General features: G+C 51.4%; 3 protein-coding genes across 3 annotated transcripts; 1 reads left to right on the top strand and 2 right to left on the bottom strand.

The window, feature by feature from the left end:
- Positions 1-171: 171 nt before the first annotated feature.
- LOC119089337 (oocyte zinc finger protein XlCOF6.1) lies at positions 172-5,672 on the bottom strand. The gene is made up of 3 exons (XM_037212006.1): positions 5,662-5,672; positions 406-1,275; positions 172-319 (listed from the first exon to the last, which is right to left on the bottom strand). Exons 1-3 carry the CDS (start codon positions 5,670-5,672, stop codon positions 172-174), a joined length of 1,029 nt encoding a protein of 342 aa, XP_037067901.1.
- An 84-nt stretch (positions 5,673-5,756) lies between these two features.
- On the top strand, positions 5,757-10,244 carry LOC119089716 (retinal rod rhodopsin-sensitive cGMP 3',5'-cyclic phosphodiesterase subunit delta). The gene is made up of 6 exons (XM_037212526.1): positions 5,757-5,865; positions 6,655-6,701; positions 7,226-7,288; positions 8,840-8,975; positions 9,495-9,616; positions 10,060-10,244. Exons 2-6 carry the CDS (start codon positions 6,661-6,663, stop codon positions 10,139-10,141), a joined length of 444 nt encoding a protein of 147 aa, XP_037068421.1. The 5' UTR covers positions 5,757-5,865; positions 6,655-6,660; the 3' UTR covers positions 10,142-10,244.
- Positions 10,245-12,438: 2,194 nt separating this feature from the next.
- LOC119089670 (NADH dehydrogenase [ubiquinone] 1 beta subcomplex subunit 5, mitochondrial-like) lies at positions 12,439-16,404 on the bottom strand. Its single transcript, XM_037212463.1, is given in 5 exon segments — positions 12,439-12,672; positions 13,882-14,014; positions 14,017-14,193; positions 14,597-14,719; positions 16,250-16,404. Coding segments are annotated over 4 exon segments (528 nt in total). The 5' UTR covers positions 14,673-14,719; positions 16,250-16,404; the 3' UTR covers positions 12,439-12,530.
- Positions 16,405-16,577: the final 173 nt, after the last annotated feature.

Genomic DNA, 16,577 nt, shown 5'->3' with positions numbered 1-16,577 from the left:
CGAATCTCGTGATGAGGAATGAAACATCACACAACGGAACATATGGCGCGACATCAATGGGATGAACCACACACACACACACACACGCACGCACGCACGCACGCACGCAATGACTTCAGACATGAACTGAAGGGAACACCTATACCGAAGTCCAGACTTCAGCGACAGTATTCACGTGGCGATCACAGCGTAGACGATCTCGCCATCACACGCCACCACTCTCCCCAGCCCGAGGCTCGCCTGGAACACCACCAACACGGCTGGATGACCCACCACCAGCACGGCTGCGTGGGCCCTTAGAGGCCGCTGCCCAGTCTGCCTGTACGGCGGCGGGGGTACGGCCGCTAGGACCACATGTAGCCGGGGTGCGGCGGCGGCGGGTCAACGGGCGGCGGAGGCGGGGGCGGCGGCGGAGGCGAAAGCGGAGGAGGCGGCGGCGCGGCGTACGTGGCTGGCGGCGGCGGCGGGGGCGGCGCCGCCGCTCCCGCCTCGTGCGTCTTGAGATGCGCCTGCAGGTTGTACTTCTTGAAGAAGCGCTTGCCGCAGGCGGCGCAGCCGTGCGGCTTCTGGCCGCCGTGCAGCCGCTGGTGGCGCTTCAGGTACGGCTCCAGGGTGAAGGAGCGCTCGCACTGGTCGCACTTGAAAGGCCGGTCCTCCCCGTGCACGCTGGCCACGTGGTCGCTCAGGTGGGCGGCGCGCTTGAACGTCTTGGCACACACGGTGCAGGCGAACGGCCGGTCGCCGCTGTGCGTGCGCCGGTGCGCCTCGAGGCCGGCGCGACTGGCAAACACGCGGTCGCACACCTCGCACGTCGGCGCCACCGCGTGCACGTGCGCGTGCTTGCGCAGGCGCTCGACTGAGATGAAGGCCTTGCCGCAGTCGGTGCAGAGGAACGGCCGCTCGCCCGTGTGGTGCCGCGCGTGCGTCTCGAGCTGCTTGAGCAGCGCGAACCGGCGGCCGCAGAGCGAGCACTGGTGGCTGCGCGCGTGCCGCTGCATGTGCGCGTGCAGGCTGCCGCGGTTGGCCAGCAAGCGACCACACTCGGTACACTGGTACTGCTTACCGTCGCTGTGTACCGTGCGCAGATGCACCTTCAGGTATTTGGCCGACTCGTAGGAGCGGTCACAGAGTGTGCACAGATAGCCCTTCTCCGTCTTTGAGTGCTTGATGAGGATGTGCATCTCGAGGTAACTCTCGCGCACCGGCCGGCTGCAGAAGGGGCAGCTCAGGTGGCGCTCGTGCTTCTTGCGCCGGTGGCGGCGCAGCGAGGCGGCACTGGAGAAGGCGCGGCCCGGGCAGTCGACGCAGGCGGGCGGTGCGGCCGGCTCCTCGGCCGGCGACGACGGACGCGCGTCTGCCGGCGACGCTGCGTCCGACGAGGCCGACCCCGATTCCAGCTCGTCTGCCACAGCTGCCTGCACAGGAAGACAGCGGTGTGACTTGGTCAGGTACATACTGCTTAAAGAAGTGCATGCGTCACTGTTTGTTTATTCAAATATAGCAAGTGTTATATGCTATGGTCTGTTTCTCGGGTAAGCAACTGCATTGAGGATACCATAAGTTAGCTGCATATTAATCAGAAGAGTAAGCATGAAAAGGCTTACCTCTAACACATGCTTGCTGTCATCATCACCATTTCTTAACTGCAGCATCTTTTGGCAGGTATTATTCAGTTTCTCATTTATGTCCTGTATCATTATGTACAGAGCATTCTGTTGCTTTGTGATGTTCTCCAACAGTGAGAAACATTCTTCACACACAATTTCACTGTGTCTGTCATTTGGTACATCCACAGACATAATCTGGTACAGCTTTTCCTCAATGCTTATTCCAGAAGTGCCTAGACTATCTGTCATACATCTTGATGCAATGAAACCAGCACTTCCACAAATGTAACACATGTGTTCAGATTTCATCATCATGCTTTGGGTACTCCCTTGACACAGATCTCCCATTGCAAAAAACTTGCTAAATTGCTTGACCACCCTACCACTTGCAGTGCTTCTTAGGATGGCATTGCATGTGCTCCTGCATAATTAACTGCACGTCCGAAAGCAGGCACTGAAATTTATTGAATAATGCACATGTCAAAGGATCAAACAAATGCATTACTACACACAGTAGGAATGCATTGTAACATCTATGCATGTGTTTTACAACAGGTTACAAACTAATGTACATATAATACATAGACCTGTGCAACATTGGAGAACTGACAAATTTTAACAACAGGCACAAATACTTAAAAAGCCACTTAGCATCATTACTTCAGTCATTACTTCAAAGGCCCTATGACTGGCATGCAAAATTATGGTAACTTTTCCTGATATGGTAGAGGTTCAAGTACTGATGGCACACCTTTTTTGAAGCACATACCGGTCATATATGGCATATACATTGACAATGACACTATGGGTAGGAGATGAACATTACTGTCAGCATTCTACTTTCATCAGTCATTCAGGTGAATTTAAGGGGGTAAAAATCAGGTAACACTGGTGTGGGCCTCCCGCTTCATAAAACGCTCTGTTCCAGCTAAGCTTAGCCAGCAAACCATACAAAAGAGTTGGCAGTACATGCACGAGACATTTATGAATTCCTCTAGCACCTTCATATAGCTCTATCACCTATACAAGATCATTTAGGTACGTCTTCCCTCACGTCTGCATGCAACAGTTTGCATATTGGGGTGAACGAATCAGTTGTGCAGCCGCCAGCTGATTGCAGAAAAGTTTGCTAACACTTCACACTGATTGTAAATAAGATGACGTCACAAAGCTACCAGATCTTCACCTAACTGTTCACAATTTCGTACGGGACCGCACGTGTGTAGTGGAGGACCCAGAGAGGAAGCCGCAGCACCGTGACTCTTCTTGTGGCCACCGGGGGCCCATAGCCGGCGGGACGGAAGCATTCTTTAACACAAAACGTAGCGAAGTCGACATATTTGGACCTTCCGGTGACCAATAACAGCCACAAGCAAAGGTGAAGGGCCCATGAGCAGACAAAAAAATAATTATTCGCGGATTACGAGTAGCAAGTGAAATTTTACGCCTCGTTGTGCTGTCCACAGGCCTCTGTTGCTAGGAGACCCATGTGTTACTTACCGGGTTAATGCGATCGGTAAGGGTCTTCCACGTTGCCATTGATTTCTTCACATTTGTTCGGAAACCCATGCGTTGCTCTCTGGACAGCGATACAGGCGAGGAAGGAGGACAAAGGGGCATGTGCACCTCCTCCCGACCCGGTTCGCAGTGCCGGACCCTCAAATACCAGTCAGCCCTTATCGTCGACGCCCCCCCCCCCCCCCCCGCTGAGCCGATGGGTCTACTATGTGGGCCAGGTAGCACAGTACCAAACAGTCGGCCCCGTGTCAGTCTGGACCTGAGGACCAATTTGCTAAGCAAGCACAAGGCCGGGGCCTGCGATTTACGTTGGTTTGGCCCCTGAGCCAATGAGCCGGGTTGGCCAGAATTCCACAGCGGGTAGCAGGGGCCTTGTTTTGGCAAGGGGCCCCGAGTCGACCAGACCAGTGTTCGAGGATGTCTAAACAGAGTCCCAAAATATCCTCCGAGGCTGACGATCAAAGGCCCGATGGAAAGGCTGAAGGGCCCAAAGAGCTGGCTGAAGATCATATTTGGGGGCCCAGTCTGTGGGACTGGGACTTCAAAGGCCGTAACTTCAAATGTCGATCAGATGGACCCTTGGTGGTGATTTGCAGATGGACCCTTGCATCGACTGAGATCCTCTAGGAGAACGCGGGCCTCTAATGCGGCCGGAGACTACCGATATCCAACAGTTAGCTCCGTGCCGGTCTCAGCCCAGGGGGACCATTTCCCGAGGAGGAGCAAGGCTGGGCACACGATTTGTATTGCTTGAGGTACCTGAAAAATGATGGGCCATATGTTGGTCAGGGGCCCATAGCGCCGACCAGAGGACCTTGCCTCGGCGAGTCCTGTCTGGTCCCGTTTGATACCGTACGGTCTGGTCAGGTTCCTTCGGGATCAATCCGATCCCGTCTGGTCTCGCCTTGTCCGGTTTCAACTTATCTGGTCTGGTTCCGCCCGGTTCTGTCTCAATTCATGACGCTCCATCTGGTTCTGTCTGATCCGGTCCGATTCTGTCAAAGTATGCGCGATCACATTCTGTCCCATCCGGTTCCCTTCCGTCATTTACGATACTCTTCGATTCTGTCTGACCTCCGGGTCAGACAGAATCGAAGAATCGCCGGGTCGTTTTGTCCCCTCTGGTTTGGTCCGGTCCCATTCCTTCATGTCCAATCCGTTCCAGTGGCATCTAGTCTTATCCCATTCGGTTGCGTCTGGCCCCATTACGTTCTGTCCGGTTCCACCTGGTCCCGTTCTGCATATTCCGTCTCGTCCAGTTCCTTTCAGTCATGTATGGTGCCCTTGGATCCCGTCTAATCCTCCTGGTTATGCCTGGTTCCGTCTGATCCTGTCTGAATCCGTGCGGTCCGCCCGGTCTCGTCTTATTCACCCAGTCTCCTCTTGACCACCAGGTCTAACCTGGTTTGGTCTTTCCTGTCGCGTCCCGTCCGGTCCTGTCTATATGCTGACCTAGTCCTATCAGTCACGGTCGTTGCCACCCAGCCTCACTTCACAATTATCTCAGAGACCATGCAAAGTGATCCAGTGACCTGTCCTCACAGCACATAACTTTCAGTCATCATTTGTCATTCGACTGGAAGGGACCGGCATGTGACGGGAATCGCCCAGCTTCCATCATTGACTTACCAGCCTTATACGCGCAAACTATCACCAGCATGAGTGACTTTGTAACTTCGTGACGTCACAAACGATCGGCTGGGAGTGTTAGCGAACACTACAATTAGCTGACAGCTGCACCGCCGACTTACGGCCGGTTGTGGGCATTCGAGTGATAGACGTGAGGGGAAACGCAATTCAGTGACATTGCATAGGATATAGACCTATATAAAGCTGTTAGAGGAATTGATAACTGTCTGGCGCATGTTCTGGTAATAATTCTACATTATTTCCTTGCAGAATTTAACTGATGCAGGCTCTTTTACTGAGTGCGAGGCCTGCGCCGGCATTAGCGAAAACCAGTGGTAAACTAGGTGTCCCTGACAGACAATGCAGTTGCTCGGTGCAACACCATGCCTTGTTGAATTTAGTATGCTTCAAACACTGTAATATTGCAAGTAGTCCTTCAAGCAGGTACCCTGACCACAACTTTCCTCAAAATTATTTAATCATTATTGACAGTGAAGAAAATTTGTAACTGTCCACAAAAGCTGATAGCCAACATTCAAAATCACTTCTTGCCGTTTAATTAATCCACATCACATTGAAACCGCTTGCACAAAACACCACTTATTCAACACCAATGCCCAATAGCCAAAGGGGGACCGGGATCAATGCGACGGGCAATCACAGCTGATGTCACTGCGCTATCGAAAATCCTGCGTCACATTCCCTGCCAAAATTCTAGTGCAGAGAAGGCACCTTTCCATTTTGAGCAAGTGTTTTGATTCCCCATTGTATGGTTCCTTAACTCTGTGCTGGGTAATTGCCTTTACGTTCTTAACTGCCTTCAAAATCATTCCACTGCATTAAAACAACTGGCAATGTGTATTATGAGGTTAACTGTAAACTGAAAATAGGAAAAGTGTGTCCTTACCTGTGAGGCATTCTTATGGCCGTACTTTAGCTGATGCCAACTTGCTGCTATCGATTGTCTCCAAGTTAAGCAGTACACAGCGGCAGACGCACTGGTCGTCTGTCGGTGCTGGGGGTGTGCCGTCCATATATCGGGTTGTGTCGAGGGATTTGGAACGGTTCACGATTCACTGCTCAAAGAAGCACAGCTTTTGCAAGCAAAAAGGTCGACTTCATTGAAAACGGTTTCTACAGGGCCGGGAGCACACGCTTGAGGACCTTGAGTGTCATTTGATGATGTTTTGAGTGATTGCTGGTGGTTGGTACTTGTGGCTGAAAGTTCTGTGGAGCTGATTAGGTGCCTACCCACCCCAAAAATCCATCCGCTGGCTAGATGTCTAAGTAACATTGATGCACTGATCCTGCACCCTATCTGCATGGAAATGGAGAATGGTCATAATATCATTTTCATCCATTTTCTCTTTCATTATTACCTGCCTTTTCTTGATCATGAAATGCTTATTATTGACCATTAATTATCCAGCCTTGTCTTAAAAGTGTCATTCACTGTGTATCTCAGTGTGTCTCTCCCTGTTTGTACCTCAGTCTATGAAGTGTTGGTGTAAGAGGCAAATACCAGTGTGATTTATTTTAACTTATGTGAATTTTGCTTGTAAATGGCATCACCTTTTGGTTTCATTATGAATGAAATACCTGCCCATTAGCCATTTGGGATCTGCCACTGGTTAACTCACCATGTCATTTCTATTGATGTTGCCTTTCAATGGATTTTGTGGTGATAGGCCCCCTTTTCCTTAAACACCAATAGGAATTGTGTCTTGATTTTATCTGACAAGCTCAAGATGAGAAAACAGTGCACTGCATATCTTGTAGTAATGCACCTATATGGTATGGTTAAAAGGATTTCCAGATGATGAACATTGCATCATCATACTGGTACACATGCACATCAAAGTCAAGGAGCTTAGATGACATATGTATTTTCCTTTTTCAGAACACAATGCCATCAAAGGCAGAAGATATCCTCAGGGGATTTCAACTGTATCCTTGCAAGGCTGTTTTGAGTTGCTGAGTTGGATGGGTTGGGCTTACCAGACTTAATGCACTTATTCTAACTGGCTGGTGGATATGACTATTGCTGACTTATTATATCTGTTAATGTTTCATAAAGCTGCATTAAAGGCATATGTTATAACTGCCAATTATGTATTTTGCATTGGGAGATTAATGTTAAATCATTTGTTTGTTGATGTGTATCATCAAAAGCACTACCCAGCCTGTTGGAGGCTCAATGCAGTGCATTCATCTTGAGTCAGGCTGATCTTTTATGTATAAGACTCATTGCTTATTCTGTATCAAATGCATTGCTGCTTATTATCAAGATCATCTTCTCAGTGGCTTATGCCAAAAACAGTTCTGAAAGACAATTTCAAGGATAAGATAATTCCAGAAACATGTATGATTGCACTTTTTTATACCCTTATGTGTTTTGGTGCATGGCCTTGATGCATCTATTTTTTAATTTTTGGTGCAGTTTTGTGCTATAAGACCTTAACTTCCCTCAGTAACTGGATGAACCTGAGAGATGCTGATGATGGCAAAATACTTTGGCAAGGAAATGAAGACCTGTGAGTATCTGCATGCACCTCCAAAGCACTTTTTGTTTTGCTTTATGCATGTAAGCTGTTTTCTCCATGCTGTTTTCAACAAACAATGTCATCTTCATGTGTCATGACCCTGAGCCAGTGTCTGGACCAGACACTGGGGTGAAGCCAGGCCCCTGCATTTGAAGCTGAACCTTGAACCAAGGCAACAGAATGAAGTCAAAGTTAAAGCCAAAGCCAGTGACTTTTCAGTTTGACAAAACAAAATGTTGTAACCATGAAACTGAATTCCAAGCCAGTGACTGGATTGCCAGTAACTTCAAACTTAGCACATGTGAGGCTGAAGCTGAAGTCAACTGCTTCAAACTAAGGACATGCTTAGCCAAAGCTGAAGTCATCAGTTGTTTGAAATTGATTTCCTGGGTCCGAAACCAAGGCCGGAACTAGGGCATAAAGTTTAGCTGAACTAAGACCACTTTTGAATCTGCTAAAACTATATGGGATCAGTGAATATCATGTAAATATAAATGGCTAGACAAGGTGCACAGATGGAGGCCTTGAGGACTAGCACTCCTGTTTTGTATGTTTGCATGTACACAACCTGTTTGATAGTTAGCTTTCTGGCCATCTTCAGGTGTAAGCTGGTCCTGAGAATGGCCATCACATTATTTTGGTTGGGATGGGGTGAGAGGGTTTCAGCCATGTATACATTGCTGCCTCAAAAAGTTGTGGTATGTTGGGGTGGCAAAATGGGTGGCACCATTTTTGTGAAGTAAAGTCATAACTGCAGCGAAAAGATCACTACGAAAAAGCCAAACTCAGCAGTGGAAATATCACATACTTGAAGCCAGCTGTTCAAGACCGCCTGATGCCAAGCCAGAGTTATCATTCAAATATGTTCAAAGCTGAAACCAAAGCAAATCGTTTCAAATGGCATGCAGCCGAAAGCGAAGCTGATTCCAGCTGTGTAAAATGTCTCAAAAGTAGGAGCCATACTGGCAGCCACTGTAGGAAAACTGAGGCTTCTTGAAACCAAAGTTGAAGCTGCCTTTGTCACCATATGTGGTTTCGGCCAACCAAGTCAGTTATCTTTGGGAATGTGGTTTGTGACGTTCTTTGCGCGATGTGTAGGGATGGAGTACATATATCTACTTATCAATGTCAGCAGACCTATTGTGTTGAGCTTGCGTTACGTAACGTTACGTTACATTACCTTGCTAAGCTGTTATGTGTGTAATTGTATGGGTGATGAGCTGAGCAGGCGCCGGTCAGTGCAGTCGAGGTGTGGCATATGGTTGTTAGTGGACACCGACCCCCGACTTACGCTGGTCTGGTTTTTTTATCAATGGTTGCGTAACCACTGCAGAGTTGGGACATAACAAACCTTCCAAAGGCAGAAAGCTGTAGGCACCATCAATTTCATTTTACAGGACGCCAATTTGTATGTTATTGTGGCGTATTGAATAACCGATGACTGTAACGTAGCTTCCCATCAGTAGGAATCAATACGGAATAAGGGTGGGGGGAGGGTCAGCTGGCGCTAACGGCTGACGCCCACCGTGTGCGATCCGCCAGTTCGCTGCCGGAGGTGGAGCACGAGGCGCGCGTGCCCAAGTCCATCCTCAAGTGCCGCGCCATCTCGCGCGAGATCAACTTCACCTCGGCCGAACCCATGGAGAAGTTCCGGCTGGAGCAGCGGGTCCTCTTCAAGGTGCGCGGGCGCCCGCAGCCGCCGCTGACCCCGGGTGCAACGGCCGCGGAGCGATGCCAATTGGTGGCTGGCTATGGGATGTTTGACCCGGAATATACGGCTATTAACTGCACGATGCATTTTGATATCCGTAGAGGTTCACGTCATTTGGTGTTGTTCGTGCTACCTTTTTGTTGACTGTATTATATACTGTGGACAGATGGCGTAAGAGATACATACTCAGATACATACGTAAGAGATACATACAAGTCTTGCCATCGCAGTTGGTAGGCCGCAATGTGCTCACTGCCATAACTAGCGAACACGATATGTGCACGCTGAAACCGTTCATGCACCTTACATGAACATACCTGGCTGTTTCGTTTCGATGCCAGCTGCAGTGTTGCGACCTGAAAATCTCGGGAACTGCACAGATGTCTGGCGTTTAGACTAGCCACGTCCTGTGCGGCAGTCGTTGACCCCAGAATAGTTCCTGAAATTCGTTATGGTGTCACGTGCCGTCTCCTCCCCACCCTGCAGGGCCGCTGCTTAGAGGAGTGGTCGTTCGACTTCGGCTACGTAATCCCCAACTCCACCAACACGTGGCAGAGCGTGATTGAAGCAGCGCCCGAGAGTCAGATGATGCCCGCCAACGTTCTCAAGTGAGTTTCCTCGTCAGGTCGCCGGCCGCCGCATTAGACTGGGGTGTTCTCACAGTTGCTTCTCGTGACATGGTTCGTGTCCTCAGTGATCTCAAATGATTTTGAACTTGAAGCACTGGGGCGCGAAGTGCATTATCATGTTAATGTTGTGAAATGTATGGGCTTGCAGTCCTATTGCTTTCGGCCACGAATGTATGCGTGTGGGAGGCACATTTGACATACTTGTCGCTAATCCCAATACGTGTCTTTGAACTGCGTAAGGATACATAACATTAGCGCCCACCGCAGATAAATCAACTGAAGGTGTTCTTACAAGTTGGCTGAAGTACCCACCACCCGTGCATTTCTGCGACTGAATCGATGCCTGCCGCCAATGGTGCTGGGATACTCGAAGGCCGCTGCTGGGGTCATCGACTAGTGACGTTAGCCGTCCCCGTCCACAGCGGCAACGTCATCATCGAGACCCAGTTCTTCGACGACGACCTGCTGGTGTCCACGTCGCAGGTCCGGCTGTTCTACGTGTGAAGCCGCCGACCGCGGGCGTCCACCCCTCTAGTCAATGCCGCCGCGGCGAGCGAGCGGCCGCCGCGCCTCTTGGACTGTCACGTGTCCGCCCGGTGAGCGCGCGCACGGGATGGTGCCGCGCGCGGCCGGCGGCCGGCGTCCGGCCGACCCGTCGCCGTCTGCAGAGCGTGCGCGCGGCCGGCGTCCGGCTGACCCGTCGCCGTCTGCAGAGCATGCGCGCGGCCGGCGTCCGGCCGACCCGTCGCTGTCTACAGAGCGTGCGCGCGGCCGGGCGCCGGCCGACCCGTCGCCGTCTGCAGAGCGTGCGCGCGGCCGGCGTCCGGCCGACCCGTCGCCGTCTACAGAGCGTGCGCGCGGCCGGGCGCCGGTCGACCCGTCGCCGCCTCCCCTCCATCCTCCTGCCGCCGTCGATAGCGGCTGGGGCGCGGAGTGGAGCGGCCGGCCCCCACACGTCCACCACCTGAGGTAGGGATGGAAGCGTACACTCGCGTTCAAGCGGAGTGGAGCGGCCGGCCCCCACACGTCCACCACCTGAGGTAGGGATGGGAGCGTACACTCGCGTTCAAGCGGAGTGGAGCGGCCGGCCCCCACACGTCCACCACCTGAGGTAGGGATGGGAGCGTACACTCGCGTTCAAGCGGAGTGGAGCTGCCGGCCCCCACACGTCCACCACCTGAGGTAGGGAAGGGAGCGTACACTCGCGTTCAGTTCGGCGGGTCTCGCGCTCTGTCACGGCCCGGGTGAGATGGGGTCGCGCAGAAGTTCGGCAGAGGCCAAGAGGTCGACCAAACGGCGTTGACGTACTGCAGGGCTGCTAGGCGGCGCTGGTACCCAGTGGCTGTTCGTGCATCTCGATCGCCGCCGATGGCTTACGGTTTCGTCTTTCGGGCTGGTTATTTACATTAGAACCCTCATCAAAGTGACGACAAAATAGCGTCTGCTGCTGGTGCGCTCGAAGGCACAACGAAGCCACCGGGACGATGAGACGCTGGAGGTGTGCTGTTTGTTGTTTTCGGCACCGATGTTTAGCGTGTGTAGAGACGCTGTTTGCGTCGGACCAGGGGCACCAGTGTTCGTATGCCTAGTGTGTTCAGGTGTGACATTTGATGTGCCATCATGACATGTCGCCATTGTTTTCGCCGCGGCAGAAGCCGTATTACTTTGCTGCTCTGCACACTTGTGAGGCCATTTTACCGCTTGTCTATGTCGTCGTTCACTGCAGCGTTCATCCACGCTGCCATACCGTGGACATTCCTTTGAGCTGTTCATGCGTTGGCTGTATCTGCTATTCGGTGCCCGGGGAGCCGGCTCAGGCAGCCCGCCCCACTGGGCGATGCCCGATCTCCCGCCGTCACCGCCAGGCCCGGCGCGCCAGGGCTCCACCCTCGCGCTCGCACCCACTCCTCGTCTTTCGCGCGTCCCACGACCCACTGTGACAATCGGGCAGGTACAACCGCACCCTTCGAACGTTCCTCGGCCTCTGCGCCGACCAGCTGTCCTCACCCCGGTGACCGACGCGCGGCGGACCCCAGACGGGCCTGTCTCGTGACGGCGGCATGCCCGTTCAGCTCGCCCTGGCGGCAGTGACCACACCCGTGTCCTGCGGCCGCCGTGTTTGACTCTAGGCAACCCCTCCGGCGGCGGCGCAGGAGGCGAGGTGGCAGCGTTCGCACAAGTCTGGTGTTCTTGTTTTGATCTGTACGTTCCCAGCACTCGCTCCCTGGAAGCGTTGGTTCACGAACCCGCCTCCCAGTGTTTCGGAGGCAGCTGCCGCCTCACCAGACGCACACCGATATGACGTTCGATCTAGATGTCACAGTGCTGGTGTTTGAGACTCACAAAATACATGTGATATGATGGAATTTGCAGCTTCCTCAGACAGCGATGTCTGGTGAGGCGGTCCAGGCTGCGAGACGTTCGGGGGGCATTCGCAGGGCGTTATTTTGCACCAGTCGCCTGGATACCATGCGTGCATTTGGAGAACCCTTGAACTATTACTCTGATTGTCCCGGACCACACGGCCATGACCACGATGCCTTCCCGCCCACCAGCAGGTGGTGCGGCCTTGCCGCCGGTTTGGAGTTCCTATCCCACCGCCCACAATCGGTTCACTGCGCCGGAAACCCCGCCTGGCGCCTCAGCGGCGCGCCGCCATGGGAGGGACGGGCGGACTCGCGTATATCTTGAAGCGGAAGATAAGGCGCAGGCTAGACTAGAGCGTAGTTTTTGAGCGCCGGTAGTTCAGCGTCACAGCCAAGGTACCAAACTGTCGCCACCCACACCACTTACACACGCCGGCACCGCTCACCGCATCCCTCATATATTGCATCAAAACACGCACCACCTCGGCTACAGCCCGCGCGGCTGTCTGTACAGCACCGCTCGTGGTCTAGGCGGGTCGCCTCTCGTACAGCTCCTCGGTCTCTTTGCGCACGATGCGCTGGTACTTCCTGGTGGCGTCCGGCGCGAAGTACCAGGCCTTGTAGTCGCCCCGCTCCGACATCAGCTCGCGCACGCGCGCCTCGATTTTCCTGCGGACGGGCCATTGTCAGCGGCCGCACCAGGACCGGCCGGCAGCCGCCGACGACCGACGTGGGAACGCGCAGGATCCCCCGGAGAGGTGTCACGAGGTTTTGCCAAACAACGATTTTGGGGCGGAAGAATTGGAAACATGCGCACAGGTTTCGTTGAATCCAGTAGCATAAGTATATCGCCTATCCCGATAATTACAATATTTCTGTTTGATTTAACCAAATATCGTTAAAAAGCTCGGAGACAAGACGGGTTTAAAGGAGACAATACATTCATTCGTTGTTTACCACATTTCGAGGCGTCACTTGATACACTTTCGGGGGAAGGGGCCTAACCCCTCCCCTCCAAATGCTGATTAAGCTTCATCAACCCTCTTCTGGGACCCTTAATGCGTACGAGCAAAACAGGAACACCAAACCAAAGCAAAGTTGACAAGCTCGTTCGGTACACTTGGTACCTAAACACATCACTAATACTGTCATGCGCTTTTTCGACCCGATAGCATCCTGTGAGCCCGTAATTTTCTGTCATGCCAAATCCTTCATAGGCCTGGCCAGGCTGCAAATACCTAACGTGTTTTCATAACGTCACAAGGGATGTGATCCAACCACTGACATGCTTTTCTTTGATTTACACCACATCCCAAGCTTGAAAGAATGCAGCCTGACATGGCCTTGAGATGGAAATACATTCGTCCAAATAAAAAAACAATTTTAGAATGAATGAAATATTTCGGTTTCAGTTTAATATCAGGGACGTAAATTAAAGTGGCCGAAATGCAGGAAGAAATCGGGTTTTGGGAGAATGTTAGGTCAACCTTATCCTACATGGCCCCCTTCCCCACCTATTTAAGAAAATGACACCCCTGACCACATTATAAGTAGCCTGCGTTGATCAGCGGAGGACAGAAAACATGTACAGGGAGTCTACAACCTTCTGTTTCGTCAGCCCCACCCACAAATCACCGCCGGAGGACCAGCGGCGGTTGCGGCGCGTGTCAGGAAGACGACCGCAACGCCTCCCACTCCCCCAAACCCGCCGCGCCAGCGGCGTCGACCCTCACGCCCCTTGGCCGGAAGAACAGCAGTGGTTGCGGCGCGTGTCAGGAGACGACCGCAACGCCTCCCCCTCCCCCCCCCCCCACACCCACCGCGCCAGCGGCGTCGACCCTCACGGCCCCGCCCCTCCCCTCCGTCCGCCACGCTCACCTGAGCTGCCGCTTGTGCTCCACTTCCCAGAGGTACTGCATACCCTTCTCATACTCCATCTGCCTGCCGGCGCAGAAGTAGCGCACCAGGAAGCGCGTAATGGGCGACTTGTGGTATTCGTACTCCTCGGGGTCCTGTCCTCCGGCAGCTCGGACAGCGTGGCCGGCCCCACGAACACGTTCAACAGGAAGATGCCGCCCAGCAGCGGCACGGCCGTGCCGACCACGTACAGGTGCAGCATGTCCTTGAACTTGTTCCATTGGAAGCGCGACGCCGTGATGTTCATCGTGCGGTGATCGCTCATCTGGCGTGCTGAAGGAGAGTGTGTGGGGGGGGGGGGGCGGGTCAAATATCCACCCCCAATATTAACACTCATGTGCCATGCTGCTTACACAGCAGGTTCTGATGAACTTATGGATTTGAACATCAGCTTATCAGCATTTGGTGAGCCTGCAGATGCTGATGATTTACCATTTACATAAGCATAGTGTGGGGGGGGGGGGAGAATGCATTGAAGAAAACAGCAAAGATGAGGCAGTAAGTTGGGAGGCAGACTGCTCCTCCCAATTATCCAACATTCTGGCCAAATTAAGCATTGACTCATTCATATTGACTGGAGAGTGAAAACTTGAATTTCTTCCAGTACTAGCATTCAGGAGGCTCCAACACAGCTGAAACATGGACACTCTACATGTCCTGTGCACTTGCCACTTACTATGCTGAAGACTGCCTCTAGCCAGGGCTGCCCTGGTTGGTGCAGCTGCACCTCTCAGAGTGCTGAGCAGGATCATGGTGACAGCAGGGAGCCTGTCCTATTTAAGACACCAGCTGCTACCCACTGTGAACAGCAATATTGTGTGGCCTTGATATACAGCTTGCAGCAGGCCTGTAATCAAAATCATACACATAAAACAGATCACAGGAGAGACATGCCAATCTAAAGGGTTCACAGGTATGCAACCATGATGCAATCAGGACTGAGAACCAAGTACCTTTGTGTGCACTCCACCCAGACACCTGCCATTAAACAGACTGGGACTGACACAAAACTACCATTGTTTGTCATTCATTTTGTAAGGACATTGCTCTTGTACAAAAATAAGACTGTTAAGTCTTGGCATACCACATGGGGATACTGCCACTAGTTTTGTGTTATGGTTTAGGCTTAGGTTTCAAAGGAGGTGCAGGTTTGGCTGTAGGATACAGTTGGAAAGGCATGGTTGGGTTTAGATGTAGACTTGTAGCATAGTGTCAAGCATATCCAAATTCAGATAATTGGGATATACTGTTATGCTTTGGGTGCCCCCATGCACAATGTTTGCTTAATGGTTACATACATGGCATGTTCATGTTCATGGGTGTAGAAAAAGTGAAGGCCAGGGAGGCAATGCCCTCCCCCCCAAACACTTATCAGATTAAGGCTGTGTTTAGCTTACTTTCCCACATTTAAACATACATACTGATTTAGCTAAGTCACCAGCCATTTTCCTCAAGATGCGCCATCTCTTCCATTTGCCTATTGGTCGTCATATAGTATCACAGCCACGGCCGACGCAACGCGGCCTATGGAGACTGCGACGCTGGGCGCCCAGGCTATTGTTGCTATGACTTACGAGTATGCATGTTCAATACCATATTACATTTTTTTTTGTTGTTGTCAGCAATCAATTCTGACTGAAGTTTGAACACTTTAAGATAAACATAGATTAGCCATGTCAATGAAAATTTAGGACTGCATTTCATCTACAATCTACGCTCAGAGTCCTCAAATCTCTGAAAAACACCAAAAAACACGGAACTCGTGTCTATGTGACAACTGTTGGACCACCTTGGTGATCAGGTATGTTTTTGCGTCAGTGAGGGTTCCTGTGTTGATCCGGGACTAACTGCTCGGGTAAGAAGGCCTCCCGTGCCAGGGAGGGGAACAATGTGTAAAATTTGAAGGTAAGAGCATGATTCTGCCTGTTTTGAGATTACTTACAATATGTTTGGCCTTAAACACAACAAATGGTGTACAATGATTTTTTCCAATGTTAGGTGTGAAAGAACACCTACACTGAAAAAGTTCCTGGTGTATGTCCTGAGCTTAGCCCCCACACTTTTTTAAATGTTCCTACTTCTATGTGCATGTTAAATGGATAGATTCACTTGTTGCTTTACTACCCTTATTGCATTGTTTACATTTTACATTAACATCATTGATTAATTGACCAAGGTACAATAGGAAGCATACGGCATCAGCAAAATATTAAGTATTCGCTTTTGGCACCTTCAATATAATCCTCCCAAAATGAGAACAAACATCATCTCCGACACCACGTTCCACAGTGAGACTATGCTGAGAACATTTCACCATTGTTTATCTCACCCTGTACTTCAACTCGCTGACTACCACCCAACAATCCAGGTTTATAAAAGTCTTTACAATCAGCTAGTCAGGGCCACAGCCAGTTTCATGACAACCCCGAACCGAAACCACAACCTCTACAATACAATAGACACCCAGCCAAACACCGCGAAGCAAATGCCAGGGTTCGTATACGGCTGTAGTAAATAATTAATGCATGGCAGACCCGCCAGGGTCAACAAAACTCAACAGTATTTTGGATTAAGTATGTAAACTTTTCCAGAAACCTTAACATATACCTCTTTAAAATTTTTTAAATCAATTTTTATGTACTAATTCCTACTACTTG

This window comes from Pollicipes pollicipes, unplaced genomic scaffold, assembly GCF_011947565.3.
Source record: "Pollicipes pollicipes isolate AB1234 unplaced genomic scaffold, Ppol_2.1 Scaffold_3087;HRSCAF=3621_pilon_pilon_pilon, whole genome shotgun sequence".
Lineage (NCBI taxonomy): Eukaryota > Metazoa > Arthropoda > Thecostraca > Pollicipedomorpha > Pollicipedidae > Pollicipes > Pollicipes pollicipes.
This window is presented reverse-complemented; position numbering and strand designations above follow the sequence as displayed.

Excerpts from the sequence above, each read along its gene's own strand:
- LOC119089337 (XM_037212006.1), bottom strand. Across the intron at positions 320-405 it reads CCGCTTTCGCCTCCGCCGCC|GCAGACTGGGCAGCGGCCTC; the intron begins GCCCCCGCCTCC and ends GCCGCCGTACAG.
- LOC119089716 (XM_037212526.1), top strand. The coding sequence starts at position 6,661 with ATGCCATCAAAGGCAGAAGATATCCTCAGGGGATTTCAACT. Across the intron at positions 7,289-8,839 it reads TGGCAAGGAAATGAAGACCT|TTCGCTGCCGGAGGTGGAGC; the intron begins GTGAGTATCTGC and ends GCGATCCGCCAG. Across the intron at positions 9,617-10,059 it reads ATGCCCGCCAACGTTCTCAA|CGGCAACGTCATCATCGAGA; the intron begins GTGAGTTTCCTC and ends CCCCGTCCACAG.